The 18,563-nt window shown below is 46.0% G+C and overlaps 1 protein-coding gene across 1 annotated transcript in view; it reads left to right on the top strand.

Annotated features, from left to right (window-relative positions):
* CCDC34 (coiled-coil domain containing 34) overlaps positions 1–18,563 on the top strand; it is a 563,579-nt gene that overhangs the window by 496,285 nt on the left and 48,731 nt on the right. Inside the window, exon 6 of the mRNA XM_069623507.1 lies at positions 10,587–10,728. Within this exon, the coding sequence (XP_069479608.1) occupies positions 10,587–10,728 (142 nt within the window). The remainder of the gene's footprint in view (positions 1–10,586; positions 10,729–18,563) is intronic.

Genomic DNA, 18,563 nt, shown 5'->3' with positions numbered 1-18,563 from the left:
GAAAGCGAACTATTTGGAATCCTGGGGAAGGGAGTACCCCTTTCCGACCAAGTGCTGGAAGAAGCTCTGATCTTTGGTTTGAACACTTTTTTTTCCATTCGATACTAACATCCATACACAGTTTGAGCAAAAATGTGAGGGCAAGTATTGGTTTTGGACACTGACACATTTACTTTGAACTTCCTGACACAGACTATCATTAGTTTCAGTTGGGTAGGGAAACACCTCCTTAGCATAGGGCAAGATAGGCTTTATCCCAACCCCTTTTGTGATTTTAATAAAAGTTTGTAACCCAAACTTTCCTCAGTTGTCTGTGTCTACTTGCTGATGCCTTCACAGAGGTCGCCCCCAGTGGCATCTCGCTTTCTTTGTCCCCTAGGGAGTAGGGAGCTAAACACAGTGGGCTCACTTCCCTAGTCCCAAAGGGGTGACTCCTCTTTGGGGAGAGGGGACGAATTCCCTGGATTCATCACAAGGGTTAAAATCTCAAGAAACACTGCCAGAAAACTCTCAACTAGAAATAGAAGCTATAGACAGGCGCTCCACATTTCGTGTAACAGCCTGCCAAAGCACAACAATTAAATACCAGGTTAAGTGCTAAATGCAGATAAAAGGCTGGTTAGATGCTACTCTGCCTTGCAAAAAAAGCATAGTCAAATGACTTGGCATAAAGTCCAAGAAAGTGTAGAGGGGACTAGCGGGAAAAAGGCCACCAGGGAAGGCACCAAGCAGAGCGCACAGCCAGTAATGCCAATCCCCACTTCTCTCCCTTTTTCAGGAGAAGTAACAGCAGCAGCCTCAGGGAGCCATCTTGAACTTACAAACCTTTTTAGCAGTTTATGGGTGTAGGACAGCAGAATTTCCAGCTGCCAGCCTCCTGGCCCTGTTTGAATAGCTCGACTCAAGTCACTGTGTTTTAAGTCATGAGACACAGTCCACCCGCTCCTTCTCCCTCTGCTGACCCATCAGACAGCTGGCTCCACGCTGGAAGCCCCGGATGGTGCTCACGCTGTGCACTCGTCGCACCTCCAGCCCACTCGAGCAGCACCCTCCCACACGAGCAGGTCGCATCACCGAAGGATGGTGCTCACGCTCTGCACTCGTCACACCTCCAGCCCACTCGAGCAGCACCCTCCCACACGAGCAGGTCGCATCACCGAAGCCATCTACTTCTGTAGCAAGACCTGCATGCACTAGAGCCCCTGGCACGGTCTTGTTTAATTCAACTTGTATTTCTGCCCTTAGTGAGCTTTGTTTTCCTCCTTTGGGTTGGACTTTTCAGTTATGCTGGCAATAGTCCGCTGATTCTTAGGGTGGGTAGGGATTTTTCGTTGGCATCTTTGAATGTCCACCCCTGTCTGAATGCCATACAAAAGTGTCTGTCAGCAAATTTCCGGAAGCTAATTTGTACAAAATCAAACCTTTGATCTATAGGGGTTCTCCACAACTATGGTTGGTAGATGTTTTCACCCAATACCCTTGTCCTCAGCATGTTCAGCTGTGGAGAATCTGGGAATACTTATTGATTTTGGGCTTTTCGTTGATTCCCTTTAATAATGCACTGCCTGATGCTTTCAGTTTCTAAGACATGCGTTTTATTCGGCTGGCTTGTAGCCAGTGGTAATAATAGACCTTGTCCACTTTCAAATCTACTCTTTTAATTATCTTGATTTAGGTCTGCCATGATATTTGTAAAAGCAGCTGTTCAGGTTACAAAATGTGGCTTGTTGGTTAGCAATGGGAGCAAGGGCCCAGGTTTCACTGGATCCTGCTCATGGGCTGCATTAAGTTTAAGGCACAAATTTTGGTACATACATTTATTTTTCTAGTTGCATTTCTAAAGGGCTCTACTATTGGTTTTTGGTATCTTGTCGGTAATTGAGACACATGCCCATAGAAACTCAGCAGAGAGTGACTATTGTGCATAGATCCAGGTCTTTCCTCTCTTGTGGATCTACAACAGTTTAGAAACCTGTCAGTGTCCACTGATCAGAAATGTATTAGTTTTCCTTCATGATGGGAAGAACACTTTCCTACCAACACGTGCTCGTCGAAAACAGTGTGATCCTTAGTCTGGGTGGAAAGTCGAATGTCCCGAGACGAAATGCACCATGGGAATCTTTTTGCTAAGAAAGAAGGTCGGATCCTGTGTTTGGGACTGAACCATCTTTCTTGAAAGCCCCTTTCCATCTTTACATTGCTAGTAGGAATGCATGGTCTTTCTGCAGCATTGTCACATTACCTCATGTCTACGTTTAATGTAACCTGGCGTACCCGGATGATCTTACTTTCGTTTTATTTAATTTAAATGGTTGGTTTATGATTTTAAGCTTGAAGAAACTTGTGTATGCCTTCAGTGTTTGCACAGATCCTTATTCTCTGTTGATAATGTATACTTCCGCGGGGTTACAAAAGGCCTTTAAATTCTGGTAAAAGCACAATCCATTTTCTGTAATGACTTTGTTTTTATTGTGTTTTGGTTTCATTTCAAGTAGTGGTTTTGCATGCCAAAGAATGGTCACTTTGGGTACAAACTACGATAAAAAGACTTGTGGAAAATATTAAGTATTGTAATGGAATGCTTCATTTTTACTGAAATGCTGTTAGATGTTTTTCCCAGTTTTGCAAACGGTTTGCTTTGCTGATGTAATGACCTAACACTTTGGACGACATTCACGCGGATTGTGGACATGTATGCATTTTTATTTTACTACAGTGACAGCTAGTAACAATGTAAATGTGTTTGTTTCAAAATGTTTACTATTCGAGACAGTCCTGGGGGAAAGATTCCAACAAAGGCTGCAGGCATTACTAGAAGTGCAACTACTTGCAGGAAGCTATTGTATATTTGTAACAGTGCTATGTGGCTAAATTGTGGTGAGTTTGATGGTGGTAAGGTTAATCGACCACCTTCTTTTTTCTGTTAAAGCTACCCTACCGGACCCCATTCCTTGCACACCCATACTCCCATAAATAGGTATGTTTTTAGTCGACTAGACCAACCTGATTCCAACAAACCTTTGTTTTTAATTATGCTTCCCTTAAAGGATGTTACACAATTTGGATACGTATGGATGGGCATGTTATACATACAGTAGTGAAGCCACAAGTCAGGGATGAATTCTGTTTCATTAACCTAGAAGTAAGTAGTGACACTGGTTTGCATTTCCATAAACTAACCTACTAAATTTGACTGCCTCCTGAACATATTATACAATGACATTTATCAAATGAGGTCCTTTTAACAACAGTTAGCAACACCACCCTTAATACCCCCCATTTATCATATGCGAAGCATGCTGTAAGGAAAATGGGCGCTCAACATACAATTGATGTGGGGAAATTGATAGATCTGGATTTTAAAGCTGCAGGGTTGCGTTTTATTTAAGTACTTAAGTTAACAATTGCACATAACCCGCCAGACCTAGATGTTCATCTCTACTTCTGGCTGAATCATCAAGATGAGTAGTCGCTCCTCGGGGACCAGAGGTCTTACTTGAGAAATTGTGGTCAGGATTGGCCTTGCAGCTCCTCCTGCTGTGGCAATATGTTCTTCCTTGCTGGGCAATCTGGTGTACTCTGGGGGATGAGTAGAAAATGGGTATTCAACAATGAGGCCAGGAAGTCGGAGGACCCAATCGTGTCCAGCCAAAAGAAAGCTACTTTGATCGGGTGGTACAGTGCAGGCATCTTACTAAATTTGGTCACCACTTTAGACCGGGCAGGTGAAGGAGAAAAAGCAAACTGGGATCTGCATGCCCAATCAGGAAGGAAAGCCTCTCCCACCAAAACACATTCTACCGAAATATGTTGGGTATTAGTGATTCAGGTTTGAGGCAAGACAATTGGCCTCTAGGCAGCCCCAATGAATTAGGGTTGTGTGACTGCGGTTGGGGAGCTACCAATGGATAATGGAACAGCCACGTTATATAAGTTGCCTAAGCATTGTGCAAGATGGAGCTCTGCCTTTTCCAGTGTTCAGTGCCCAACATCACATTTCCATTTATGAGAGAATGGTACCTCTCAGTCTCTTGGCATAAAACAGTACACTAGATCTGTCCATCAGAAACTGCACCCTTCGTACCCTCAATCAAGGGAAGAAGGAATTTCTAGATTTGGAAGGTGCCTTGCATTGTGCACTTAAGTGTAGGCCACCGTTTGTGGGCGCACAGGTCATGAGTTCACTAAGCCTTAGATATGGCTCCCAAACCTTATCATCCATAGTCCCTGATAACAGTGAACTGAGGAATGGATGACTCACCTTTTGAGGAGGTTCCAAGAGGGGGATTTAAGATTACTGAGAGTTTCTCATGACTCAAACAAGACTGGTATTATGGCTATGCTTTTTGATGGAATACTTCACTTTTTCAGCTGCATGAACGTTTTACTACAATGTAAGACTAAAGTAAAATATATAAGCTATTTCTAATACAGCTGTCACCCCACTTTCTGGAATTCCAGTCAGCCATTCCTTTCATTGCCTTCGAATTAAGTACCCACCTGATTTGAAGCACCCATTTTAGATTGCGGACAGATAAAGTTACCATATGAGGAGTTATTTGCTTAAAGCCAAGATCCGTGTGATTACTTGAGTGGAACCTCATCTTTGAAGTTTTCTTCGTTGGAGCAGACCGGAGGATGTTCCACTTCTTCCATTAGCGGACACAGTTTTAACTGTTTGGCAAAGAACAATATAGAAGAGCTCTGTTCCCTCTCCTTTTCACCAGCTGCTTTGGCATCCCTGTCCTGGTCTCAAAATAATATCTCTTAGGATCTACTTGGGTAAGTTAAAAAAAGGTTTCTTATTAGGAGTACCGATACAGTGAAAATATGAAAGGCATGATTGGGACCTTTTGCTGGTAATTAGTAGAACAAGAGGATTTGGGAGCCCATTTTAAAGTTCCCATCCTTGAGGTTCTTTCACATACAGTCACGGAGGCGACATGAATGGGCTCAGACCATCTCCACTAGCATATGTAATCCTGTCATGCTTTAAAAGTGCTTCCATGTCCAATGCATTTCCAGAAATATTGGTAGTCTGAATTACGATTGTATATTGCTGCCTACTTGTTTTCGGTCATTATGAATTTTGGTTCGTTATATTGTTTTGCATGTTGTTTTGATTTTTGATTGATTTAGCCCTTAAACTGTGTGGTGGGGTGACCCCTACTATCTCAGTTATGTAATCCTCTTCCGTCTGTGAATGAGGTATGGATGTCTCTAGGACCCCATGGTGTTATAGTCCTGAGGGATGACTAGTTTGGATCCCCCAATAGGGGGGACCACTTTGCAATCAGTCAAATGGCGTTGATCGAGCGTTCAATGCCGATGGTAAAGGTTAGCTGGCACTGAGATTTGCTTGGCTCTTCTGGCAAGCACATGGTCTGCAAGTAGATGGTGTGCGAGCCACCTGCACTGCCCACAGGGGCACTATAGCATAGACCCTCGCATGGGTCCCAATGAGCTGCTGGTATTGTGTGTTTGTACATTGTACACCACTCGCTGAGATGAGCTGCATTCGAATCATTATTTCCCGAGCCAAATACTTACATAATGTCACTAACTAAAAAGCCATTTAGTACAGGAAGAAGGGGCGGGTCCATAGGCAGAAATGATTGAGAAACTTTGATTCCCCTTACTGCTAGGCTTCATATAGGGAGGGGTGGAATTGGAGAAGTCGGGTTGTTGACACTTTTGAAAGTCAAACAGGAAGGCCAATCCAGAAATAAAAGGGATGGGGAAAATACATTACAAAAGTGCCAGACCAGGGAAAGGCAAGGAGGAAGAAAGCAAGGTGTCTTTTCTAAAGGCCCAACCAGTGATCTTGAGGAAGTGCTGCACTAGAACAAAAGAACAAACTACTACTGCTATTGAAGAAGGGGATTTTGTTCGACAGGGTGCACAGACTTTTCTCTTTGCTTAAAAGAAAGCCCTTTCCTGGAAGACCGAGTGAGGAGTCGTCGCCCTTGGTGAATTTAGGGGGGGGGGGTGTATGTGTGTGTGTGCGTGCGTGCGCGTGCCCTCGCATAGGGGGATGATGAATGTGTGTTACGAGAGTTTCCTGGTTGTTTCTATCACCATTTTAGATCCCCATGTTATGCTGGGATTATCTCTTATGCCCTAGGCCCACGTCTTCCAGCATCCTCTCTAATATCTTATTAGGAACACCCTGTTAGGGAGAATTCTCTGTTTAGGCTGAATTTCCTAACCTAGTGAGTCCCCCAGCAGCTTTGCTGGATTTCTGGAGTGAGTTTTTTTTTTCTCTCCTGCCAAGAGTGAGACTCTTTTTCTCCCACTCTTTGACATGATTTGTGGTGTTCCTTTGACTGTCAATGTGTTTTATGGGCTATGGGGTCCTTTACTCCATAGGGTCTCATGTGTTTTTAATATGTGTGTTACACAGCACCATCCGTGCAGTGACACAGGGGTGTCATAGTGACACCCCACCATAGACTCCATACCCTGGGACTGACTACTGTCTCCCAGGGCATGTAAAGTCACCATTGGCTTTACTAGTCCCAAATTATTAAAAGAAACCAGTACAAACCATCATATTGTGGACGTACTGGTCGGGGCAATTCGATTGCCCGGGGTCTGTTAGTCGAGGGGGCACGTCTCCGTCCCCCCTAATCGAGTTTTGGCTGGTGGCAGTGGATACTACTTTTTATATTCGACCGCGAATATATCCCTATGGGATTTTCCCATTGTTCGAGGCTACCAACTTTAATTATTTAATTCTCATAGCCTCGAACATACCGCCAGTTTATTTATTTAATATTCATTCGCTCGTTGGTATTTTTTGCCAGGACTCGATTCTAAAATGGCGTTTGTCTTCTCTTCTGTGACTTCAACCCAAGTCGAGCCCTTTGTTCCACTTTTGGCGGGCTTCTCCACAGAAGCCTCCAAAAGTGGTGCCACTCTGTCTGGGTACCACTGGGGGTGTGGGAGGGGGTTTAGGCACCCTGGACTGAGTTTCCTTGGTAACTCAAGTCGCACTCTTGTGTGATTGGCCCAAGTGGTGAGCCGGCCGGCTCACCACTTAGCATGTTTGAGTGACAGCTAGGCTGAGTGAATGGGGGTGTGCTGCATAAAAGCAGGGCTTTGGGGACTGGAACTTCAGAAGTCGCCACAGGACCTGAGAATCCGACGAGGGAGAAGCTGAGCCGACCTGCTACGACGACACCACCGGTGGAGCCCTGCGGAACCGACTCACCACTTCCCGACGACAGAGAAGATCTCCCGGCTGGAGAGTCTTCTTCCCCTGACTGGTGGGCACAACCATTTTACCTTCTTTTTCTCGCATCCCAGGACGTCTTGTGGTCGAATTGCCCGTGCCAAGCACGCCGGCAACCGGATAGCCACTTACCACTGGACCGCGAACCAAAGGACCGCTCCTTTTAACTGAGAACTCCGCGGCTGGTTTCTTCCCTGGCAGTGCCACGGACTCCTGTCTTCCTCCTCGATGAGATCCTCTCTTCCCCCGGACAAAGCACCGACTTGCATCCGCTGCCAGGAACAACTGCCCCCGCTGGAGCATTCTCACCACTTTAAGGTACCGTGTCCGCCAGGCCTCCCTTTCTAAAGATTGCTACAAGGTAATAATAATCCCTTAACCTTCTGGACTGGGCTGGACGCCTTGACCATCTAACTGGTCCCTTTCTTTTGGTCCAACTCTTTCTGAACCTTTTCGAGACTTTTGTGCACTTTTCAACCGTGTGACCTTGGACACATTTCGTTCTGATCCTCTTAAAGTGGATCCGGCCTTCTGAACTCTAACTTCACGGTTTTACTTTCCTCTCTTGTTGTGTTCTTGTGGAAGTGTTGGGATCTGTTTCAAATTATACTCTGCTTTTCTCTCCCTTATAAAACGAATTATTAGAGTGCCATCTGCGTTAAGCGCTTACCGCTGTTTGAAAATAAGTGGGGCTTTTACTTTAGACTTGTCTAATATTCTTTTAAGGGAGTGTATATCTTTTAGTGACCATGTTTTTGAACTGCTTAATATTAGTGCCTGTGTGTTTTACTAGATGTGGTTTTAAATAAATAATTATATCTCTTTTACACCACGCTCTGGTCAGTGTTTGCTTGTTCTACTGTGTTCTTTTGACCTATTGTGAATACTCTGTATACTGCCTAACTCTTCTTGAGGGAGGTCTGACTGCTCAGCCACAGCTACCAAGTGAATCTGTGTGGTACAGACTGCTACCAAGTGGGTTTACTGCCAAACACCTGTAGTCTTAAATCTTTTGTAGTGGTCCCAGAGGGAACTGCACAGGTTTCTGCCTAACGCACCCTTCTACTGGGTTACTCATTATTTGTCTGGCATGTTTTTGCTGTGTGGTTGTGCTATGCTACCCTTATAATCTGCCCTTCTTTCTTAGGTTTTGTTTTCCTCCCACCAAACACAGACACTACTGCCTGATTTATACATCCTCCCTCACTACATCTATACCTAACCCTGCACTGCTTTTATTTGGTTTTCCATTATTTCTCCCTTCTCCCTCTCACGTTTGTAACTGAATGGCATTTTGGTGCTTTAAGGGAGCTTTGCTCATTTTCGTCTTATTTATGTATCGCTCGCCTTCATTTTCTTTTCTTTTAACATGGGCTGGTTTTCCTATACAAGCTTGGTTGGATACAGAGTCATGTAAGGTTTTATTAGTTCATGTTCATACTAATGTCATGTTGCTTTGTATAACCGCAGGAAGGGGACATTTCGCTCTTCGCAAGACACCCCTATAATATGCCCAAGCAGCACTCAGTTCTTTTGAAAAGGCCCATAATGCCCAAAGTAGACCTGCAAATGTTTGCTGGGAAGCAGATGCTAGGCCTCTGCTGAACTTAAGTATCTTCTCTTGCCCTCTTTTAACAAGACATGTTAACTGCAGCCCAAGTTGAGAAGGGTAGACGAGGCTGGATTTTGCAGGTTAACTCCTAGCAGAGCTCACTCTCTTGGGCAAGAAGAATGCAGCCTCCCACACCACCATAACCTAAAGCCCCTAAAAGACATAAGGAACTTCAACTGGTCTGGGACATTGCTCCCAGAGGAGCCACAGCTTAAAACCCACCCTAATGTAAGAGTACCCGTAGATTCTCCCAGCTTTCCAGTCTGTAGAACATGTCCGGTTGTGGTATTTCAGTACCTTAGGAGTAAGGAGAGGGACTTATCCTGTTTATCACTGACCATAGTTACCTTTCATACCAGTCTACTCTTGACTTGCCACTCGGCTTGGCAGTCCCAGAGTTACAATTCTGGAGTATGTTTTGTGGGAGGAATTAAATGTACTCGCAGGCAATAAAAACCGGCACACTTCAAGGGTCAGCTTGAGCACATATCAAGTCCATCACTCAGCCACGCATTGCTTTTATTTATATATGTTTATCTCTTTGAAATTGTTCTTGGATAACTATGACCATCTGCTTCAAACACCTTGCAGTTTACCCTTCCACTTTCTGCAATAATGATCTGCAATCTACTTCGGCTGGATCAACATGCACCCAAGCCATCACAAACGCTATCCTTTTTACCTACCACTTTTCCATGTGAAACCCCATATTGTTTTATCGTTATGCTCCTTTCCCCACTGCTTCACCCCTTACCATTTCCTTTCCACAGCAAACTAGAGTCTGTTTTGCTCAGGCGGCGCCACTATACGCCAACTTTCATGCACGCCTCGGCTCTTTGAGACCGCTACGCAGGGGATGTGGTGGACTATAGCAGATTTCTGACATAAGATCAAAAGAAATGGTTCGTTTTCGAAACGATGTTTAATTCATACGCTGTTCGTTGTATTTGCAGCTCTACTTTTTTGCACCCACCACTCTTTCTACAAGCGTCACAAACACAACTAGTACTGAGACGGCCAAGTGTAAGGCGTGCACACTTGTGCCCTCTCTTAACAATTCGAAGGCTCCTTCATCTTTTCTCTAAAGAGTTGTGTTTTCATCATGGACTTTTGCGCAGCTGTACACCGAACCAGTGGAAAAGGAACACGCAAACGAAATACCTAAAACGCCATTATGGCCATCATTTTTCATATTCGTTTCTACTTCCACGACATTTGTAGAGTAAAGAAGCTGTTCGGAAACGTTCGCCAGATGTCCTGCAGTAATCGAATTTGAGGAACACATTAGGAATTGGCGAGCGCAGACTAGAAAGGATGCTTTTATAATGTGTACCTTTTTAAATATTTATGCGTGTTTACATTTTTGATGGGCCTGTGATGTGTCGAGGTCACGTCGCGCTGTTACATAGTGCATCAAAATATTTCATACTGAAGTGACAGGCTGTTTTCAGAGCTGAATGCTGATGGAAAACAGACCTGCCGCTGCTGTGTTCAAGCCATTAGTGAGCAGCCGCGTCTTAGGGCGTCTGTACTGCAAGCCAGTAAATTACTCTTAAGAGGCCTGCCATTCAGACGATGAATGTGTGCTTGGTTACGTTTTGAGGGGGGATGATGATGATGGAGTGGCAATGGTTTGACAAACGTTTCATCGTCTGAGAGTACATGTGTTCTCCGATTGCCTGTTGTGGGGTTGTCTCTGACAGCGGATTTCCTTGTCTATTTATATTTTAAATATATTAGGAAGAAGAAGAGAAACGGCTTTCAAAATTGAGGGAGAAGAAACAGAAATCGAAACTGACTTTTGAGCAGTGGTTAGAGAACGCCAAAAGTAAGCCCCGCCCCGTTTTAAACAGCTACGGCTATGCAAATGGGAAGCTTACAGGTTAGTAATAACGGTTTGTTTGTCCTAGAGAATAGTAAAATAAGTTATTTCTTTTTGTCATGGGTTTAATTGGTGTGAAACATGTGAAGTGTTGAATAGCTACTTATTTGTCTGTGGCCCCCCTTTCCTTCATCTGTAGCCAGAAACCTTCCAGTCATCTTCGACTCCTCCCTCTCTTTCCTTCCTCACATCCTGGACCTTGCCAAGAAGGCCCATTTCCAACTCCACCTCCTCAGAGATATCCTCCATTTCCTCACTTTTACCCAGAAGCTCAATGTCTCTAGAGCTCTGGTACTCTCTAGGCTATACTACTGCAACAGCCTCTTCCCCAATCGACCCTCTTCCTCTCTCCGCCCCCTACAGCTAATCCAGAATAGGGCTGCAAGACTTATCCTTGCCCAGGGACCATATCTCTCGGGCCCACATCTCTCCACGTGCTCCCTGTTGCTGGAAGGATCAAATTCAAACTCCTCTGCATCATCCATAAGGACCCACGCTATATACAACTTGCTCTCACCAAATACTCTCCCTCCCTCCAGGTCTCTCCGATCTTCCGGCTCCAGCTCTGCGTGTCAAGCGCTTCTCTAAGCCGCGAGCGGGTGGCTGATCTCTTTCTTTGGCTGGCTCCCTCCTCTGGAACAGCCTCCCCCTTCCTCTCAGTCTTGAGGTGGTTCTCCTCAAATTCTGCAAGCTCCTCAAGGCTTTCCTCTTCTCCTCCTTCTCTCCCTCCCATGCTAAACCCCACAGTCACTTAGATTGGTGGCCTGGGCCCGTATGTGTCATTCTGGGTCCTGACCTTACATCCAAACGCCTTCAGCTTCTGCCCTCCCCCTGCACTTGCCTTTTGGGCACCCACCGACCTCTGCTGTCCCACAGGCCTACACTTATTGTATTGGCAGCTGACCACCCTTGACCAAGTGGTCTCTGTCAGGCACTTACCTGTTGCCCCGCAACTGACTCCCTGGCACTTTCCCCCTCTGTGGAACCTCTAGCACTTACCCACCTTCCCTTGTCACGTCTCTTTCCCTGCACTTGCACGTTCCAAATGTTCACAAGGCCTAGTAGTACCGCCTCTGCCTTTGCTCATCATTGTAATTTTACTTTCCTTTTGTTCCCCTGTTCCCTCCTCTTTGCTCTGTGGGCATTTTGAAACACCATTTCTTAATCTATAAGCACCTTACGCATGCACAATAAAATAAATAAAATAAAATCTTTAATCTTTGTTTCTTTTTTTATTTGGCTTTAAATGGTATTCATCACAACAAAACCTTTTGCCATTTCTTCCTTTGCATCTAAAATGCCTTAACTGTAATCCAGTGTTATTCGTTACCAATGTCCATGTATAAAACCGAGTCAAATGTTCATATATTTACAGCGTCAATCCTCTTGAAAATTAAGATAAGCAATTTAATAAGTGCCATAGTAATCGAGACTCTGTCACCTGCTAAAAGTATTTTCCACAAGTCATCCACCGACCTGGATCCATACTTGCTAATCACTTCGCTCGTGAGTTTCACTCTTGGGTCCTTTTGTTGATGAACAATTCATTACGAGATGTTTCAGTGACTCAATCGAGGGTTCTGCTTGGCATAATCTGCACGTTAGGGTTCCATTTATGTCTTTTCTTGGCTTCAGTATTTCTCTGGTCGGAAATAGCTTCAAACAAAATCTCATTAACTGTTCTCTATAATACCAGTTCGGGAAGAGTTGGAGATATTTTGGTAAAGAATGTAAGCTTCTTGATTCTTGCAGAGGTTTACCATATAGTTTGTATACTTGTCTTTCATCCTGCGTCACAATCTAATCGTGCATATACAGTATTTATTTAACCATGTCAGGATTGTGCAGCAAGGTTTGTTCAGATTCACCCAGATGAGATATTATTGCTTGGCAGATGAGTTTCCATTCTGACAGTGTCGTTTCCGTCATATCTCCTAAAGCCTTTTTTAGTACCACAAAGCCTCCCTTTGGCCGATCTTCAATGCATTTCTTAAAGAGTGAGAGAGATTTCCAGGTTACTATGGCCTTCAGTGGTGTTAGACCCAGTTCCAAACAAATTGCAAGTATTGGAGTGCTTTTTTGGGAGGTCGAGTACTTTTTTCCAAAAGATACCTCCGATCTTTGGTCAGTTCTATGCCCCAAAAGAAAAGGAAGTTTCTGCTCCATAGGTTAAGATAGGCGTCTTCTTCATCCGATAAAAGGAGATCAAGGGGGTCATCGAAAATCTTAAATGGATTTTGGTTGAACTTTCCAGGAAACAACTACATTCATGTGAGCAATCGCCAAAAATGATGACTGCGAAATTAGTGCAACAATCTTTAGTGAAGAAATGTGATTAATAAAAGAAGACTTAAACATATCTGCCATGTTGCCTTGTACAAAAACGTTGGCCACTTCAGTGCTGCTAAAAAACAATTCTATGTTCCAAACATATCACACGCTGGCATTAATTAACTGAGGCCACTCGATTTGTGTGTGAATAATAATGCTGCGATTACTTGCCGGTAATTTTCATTACTGCTAGTACTACTCTTCCTCGTCACAGTACTCACATCTGAGGTTCCGCCTCCCATACAGGAACTTTGTTTTTCCTTTGGAGGTATAATCCTCCCACTTACCCACAATCCCCAGTTCATAACAAGCTCAGTCAGAACATGGGACCGTCCACACAACTGGTGGGCGCAGATAGTCGGCAGTATTGTGACTAGGAATAAAGAAGATAACCATTAAGTAATAGTAGCATTACCTCCACGTCCCTTTTCCTCATCCCAGTACTCACCTATGAGGAATACCCAAGCCAAAAGAAGTGTAAGGTACCAAGGGAGCAAACGAAGCAGCATCAAGAGACAGGCACAGGAGCACCACCAATGCACCCCGACCCATCCAGAGAACAGGCAAATGCTGCTCGATGCTGAAGGTAGGAACAGCACCCAAGAACTGCAGACAAAGTGCACTAAAACAACCGGCTCAAGGTAGCCGACAGCAGAACCAAAAAACAGGGTCCAGGCCCCAGAGGGGAAAACCTTATACGGGCGAGAGAAAGCCAAGGCCACCACAAGAAGGCCCACCAACTCCAGCACCCACAGGAACCGCCAAACCCACCAGGAGGCACGAAGAGCAGACCACAAGTTCGCCCAGAGGCAACCCAAAAGCAGCCCCCAATCCAGAGAGCCCAGGCCAACAAAACACACCGCCAGGAGACAGGCTGACCAACACAACACACAGAGCCCCAACTCACCCGCAGAGAGGCAAGACAAAGCGCAACCTGGGTGGGGCACATAGACTCAGCCCCACCGGCGCAGCAACCGAGGTTACGAACTGTCAGAGCCCAAAGGGGAGGGGGAACCCAACCCCTCAGCACCAGAAGGGAACCACCCGATCACCGAACCGAGGAAAACGAGAACCAGGAGAGAGAGCCAGGAGTACCCACCAGAAGGCCAGACCTCCACAGACCCCCAAAGCCATCAGGCCGACACCAGCTTGCGGGGACCAGGGCACCTCAGCCTTCACACTCCCAGAGGAACCAACCCCAGAAGCAACAGGAGACAAGAGGCCCAGGGCCCTCCAGCACCCTACCCGGGAAACCAACACGGACCACAGCCATGTGGAACAAAGGACAGGATCATCATGTCCTGACTCCGGAGGCAGGAAGAGAACCACAAGGTGTCTTAATGCTCAGCAAAGGACCCCCAACGAGGAGCAACGAAGACAGGACTCCACACCGGAGGAAAGGGCACCAGGCCATGCACCCCCCTACCACCAGAAACACAAGCATCCAAGACTAGGGATGCCAGAAGACCCCAGAGAAGACTGCCGGGAAAGACAAGAGGCCACTGCCTGGGGAGGATCACCGAAACCTGGCCAGTGCAAAACCAAGGCCAGGGCAGGTCCAGAGAACAGCAAAACAATTCCCAGAGAATCCCAAAGGACTAGACCAGAGGGAACAGACCACCACCCCCGAACACCACTACAAGCACCAGGGGGCCAAGAAATGGGAACAGAAGACCCCCAGAAAGGCAGAGGATCCACCAACAGCTGAACCCTCAGACGCCCCCCAGAGTCCATAGACCTCCAAGCAGGACCCGGAATCAGACTCCCCCAACCCCAAGGGAAGGAGGAAGAGACACAAAGGGTGTCAAGGCATCAAAAAGAGGGCGAACCCATCGGGGAAAAGAAATGCCACCACGAGAATGCTGGACTCTGGGTCCAGATGCAGAGGACACACAGCCTGCAGGGGAAGAAGCTAGTCCAGCCCTGATAAGCAAGCACGAGCACACAGAGGACCTGGCAACCACAGCCCATAATTAGGAGTGGAGCCAACAGGGAAGCCAGATGCACAGGAAACACTCCTGGGGCCGAACGCAACCCAGAGGAAGGATCCGGAACTGAAATGTTCAAATTCGGCAGCCAGTCAGCGAAACGGTCCGGGGAGAAGGAACAGCACCACACGGGAAACAAGCAGCTCAGAGCACCAGGAACGCCAACTAAAACCTCCAACAGAACCAGAGGGATAACACAACGTAGAGCCACAAACTGGGAAACCCAAGAGAAGGATTCACCAACTCCGCCTGCAGATGCAAACGGGGACTCTGACCAAGGCCCAAGGAGAGATGGCCACAGCAGGGAAGCAACAGTCACCACGCAAACCAGAGGTCCCCACAGCAAGCACCATTCAAGAAAGCAAACGCACTCAAAAAGCAAGCCACCAAAACAGGATGCGAAACACAACAGATGAGCTATTGTCATGATCTCTGCTTCCAAAAGGTCAGGGTTTTCCCAACTCCCTTGGAGGCAGATCCATAACCCAGGTTCCGAGTGCCAACCAGTCCCAATTGGGACCTTTTGGACCCAGTCCTGGCGCCAGTGGCACCAGGCTCATAAATATGCCCAGTCCCAGCGCTGGAAGCGCCGGGCTCATAATGCTTGGGTGGACTTACCTGCAGCAGACCATGCTGCTTACTTGCCTGCCAGTTGAGTCTCTGATCCTCTTCTGTTTGGAACTACTTTTCCTGTTGGGTGGGGCAGGAGCCACTCCCTAGATTCAGAACACTGGAACTCTTCTGGAAAGCAGGAACTCTTTTCTTACCTAGGCGTGGCTGTGGAAGGAGACACCTAAGCACTACAGGAGGCTATTTAAACCACACCCGATGGATGAATCTTGCTTTGCGTTATTCTGCATCCTCAGCAGCAGAACGCTCATCGTGTCTTCTGCATCTGATCCTGGGCCTAAGGAAAAAGGCTTACCATTCTGAATCCAGTCTTCAGCAACACCTATAAAGACAAGAAAGAACAGGTTAGCATTACGGTCTTCAGTGACAGCTCTTCACTTACCTGGTCCATCGGCTGTCACCAACGCCTCGCGCTGCATTCCGGCATCTGAAAGACAAAAGCTTACCTACTCTTCGTGCGCTCCGGAGGTCTTCACACTGCATTCCAGCATCTGAAAGACAAAAGTTTACCAACTCTTCGCACGCTCCGGAGGCCTTCGGCGCTGCATCCCGCATCTGAAAGACAAAACAAGGTGCGTTTAAAGACATTGGGGAACTTTAATACTCACGTGCCATTACTCCTTTCCACATCTAACCCAGTGGGTATTCCGGCACCCTGCAGCCGCCCCGAACTTGTACCTGCAAAATAAAAAGACAGTTAGAGCGCATCGTGAAGCAGGCAACAAGCGCTTACTTACGTGCTTCCAGGCGCTTCTATTCATCACACGGGCTCCATCTTCAACTCACTTCAGCCCACCATCCGCCATCGCCGGAACCCTGCAAAACAAGAGACATCATTACTAAAGACTTTAAAGACATTAGAATTACTCGAAACTTACCGTTCGTGCAGTAAACGACGGACAGCAGTCCTCTGAAGTCAAGAGGCCTGCTCCCCTTATCCAGTGAAGAAACTGGTTACAGCACCCTGCCTCGAGGCAGATGGAGAGCACGGCGTTCACTTACCTAAGGTGAGAGCGTTAACCTTTGGGGTTCTACAGGAGAAGAGAAAGGGAAGAAGAGAGAGACATTCAATAACCCAGTTCATTAATACCACATTTTCTATCTGCAGACATCTTACCCTTCGAGCCAGACATACAGTGCACAGAGGTCCAGCCCAAAGAGCCAGCCGTGGGTTACACATCACCTTTGAAGATACGGTATACGCCCAGTCAAGACCGGCGCCCCTACGGGAATCAGGTGAGCGTTACAGCTATAGGGCAAGGCAACGAAGCACAACCCAGTCACAGACCCCACTAAAGAGACCCCAGCGGGAATGGCATGGGGATCGGGACACCCCAAAGTAATCAACATCCAGTGGAAAAGTTTTAGGGGCGGACCGTCAGGGCTCAGCCTCTAGAGTCATGCAACAAGAACATGGGAACAGACGGACATCTGCAGCGACACACAGAAGCAGGAATACACGAGCAGCTGCGGTGTGTATGGTCCAGGTGAGCCACAACCTTTGAATAGTAATAATACATCACGTATAAGAAAAGAAAATGGCCGCCAAGGAAGGGGAAATTAAGTCTATTCTTCCTTTCCAAGGCGGCCATTGAAAATATTTTTTAAAAAAGTAAACAAACAAAATGGCTGTCATGGAAATGAGAGAAGGGACTACACATAGCCCTTCTTTCCTTTTCATTGCAGCGTGTTGCAGATCGGGAGCGAACTTGCTGGGGGACGACTTGTTCCCAGCACGTCCGCTCCCGGAAAGGATCCAAACAGATTCTGATGTCGGTATCTAGCCCGTCTGGTAATGCCCCCGTTCCGAGCCGGGTGGGCCCCCTGCCGGGTACTACTATGACACATTTGAACAGAGCCTAAATCAATATGTAGCATGAAGAATATAGTCTTTGAAATCTGTTTCATCCTTTCAGTAATTAGTACCTCAGTGGAGAGAGAAACATGATGCTTGGGAGGCAGAAATAGTCCTAGAATCCTTATTAAAATGCCCTTAAAATATATACATGTCTAATACTAATGACACATCCACCATTTTTGTAAAACCCTGAGAAACCTTAAAAGGGAAGAAAGCCTAGCAATATTATTGCTGCTCGGTGAAGTGGAAAAATCTGTGGGAACTGTTACCCAACAATATTGGTTACTATATTTACCAGTGGCAACTTAATATTAGACTACTTTTTAAACTTGGAGAAAACCTATTCTACCATCACCCCTTTGGGTGCTAAGGACGTGAATGTTCATTCTAAATTCCCATAAGGAATCAAAGAAGGCTCTGCCCGACTCCCACAGTTAAGTTTAAACAAGAATGATAAACAGTTGTGGAGTATAAGACACAGGAAAATAAATCCTAATGCTTTTAGGAGAAATAATGCCAAACCATCTTATTGACGCAAGATGTGCCATAACTGTTTGTGGAAATAAAACTACCACTCTAATTTACTACATCACACTTCTGTAATGCAATAAAAAATATTACAATGCACTTCTATTTCTTTTTGGCATCCATGTACAATAATAAAGAATGACTGTCGGTGGAATTACCAAGCCCTTCTTTATGAGGGAAAGAATACTTCCTATGATAAAATAAGAGTTGAGTTTACATACAAGACCTTCTCATACCGGGAATAATGTAACCCCCTGAGTTTGGTAGTTTGCGTGGCTTCTGGAGAAACAATCCCTGGGCCAGAAGCACTCGTCCCTGACAATCTAAGGGCTAAGGTGCACATATTATAAAGGGAATATTAGTGTGGTTCCTGATTGAAAACCCCCTAAGAGGTTAATTATTCCGAAAGGGGATGATGCGTTATTGCCCTGCCAACTTTCAAAGTTCCTGAGGACCTAGAAGGGCCTGGAAATAAAGGGGGAAACCCCAATGAACCAAAC

Source organism: Ambystoma mexicanum, chromosome 11 (assembly GCF_040938575.1).
Source record: "Ambystoma mexicanum isolate Mex_15411 chromosome 11, UKY_AmexF1_1, whole genome shotgun sequence".
Lineage (NCBI taxonomy): Eukaryota > Metazoa > Chordata > Amphibia > Caudata > Ambystomatidae > Ambystoma > Ambystoma mexicanum.
Note: the sequence above shows the minus strand (reverse complement) of the source record. Positions and strands in the feature narration are given on the sequence as shown.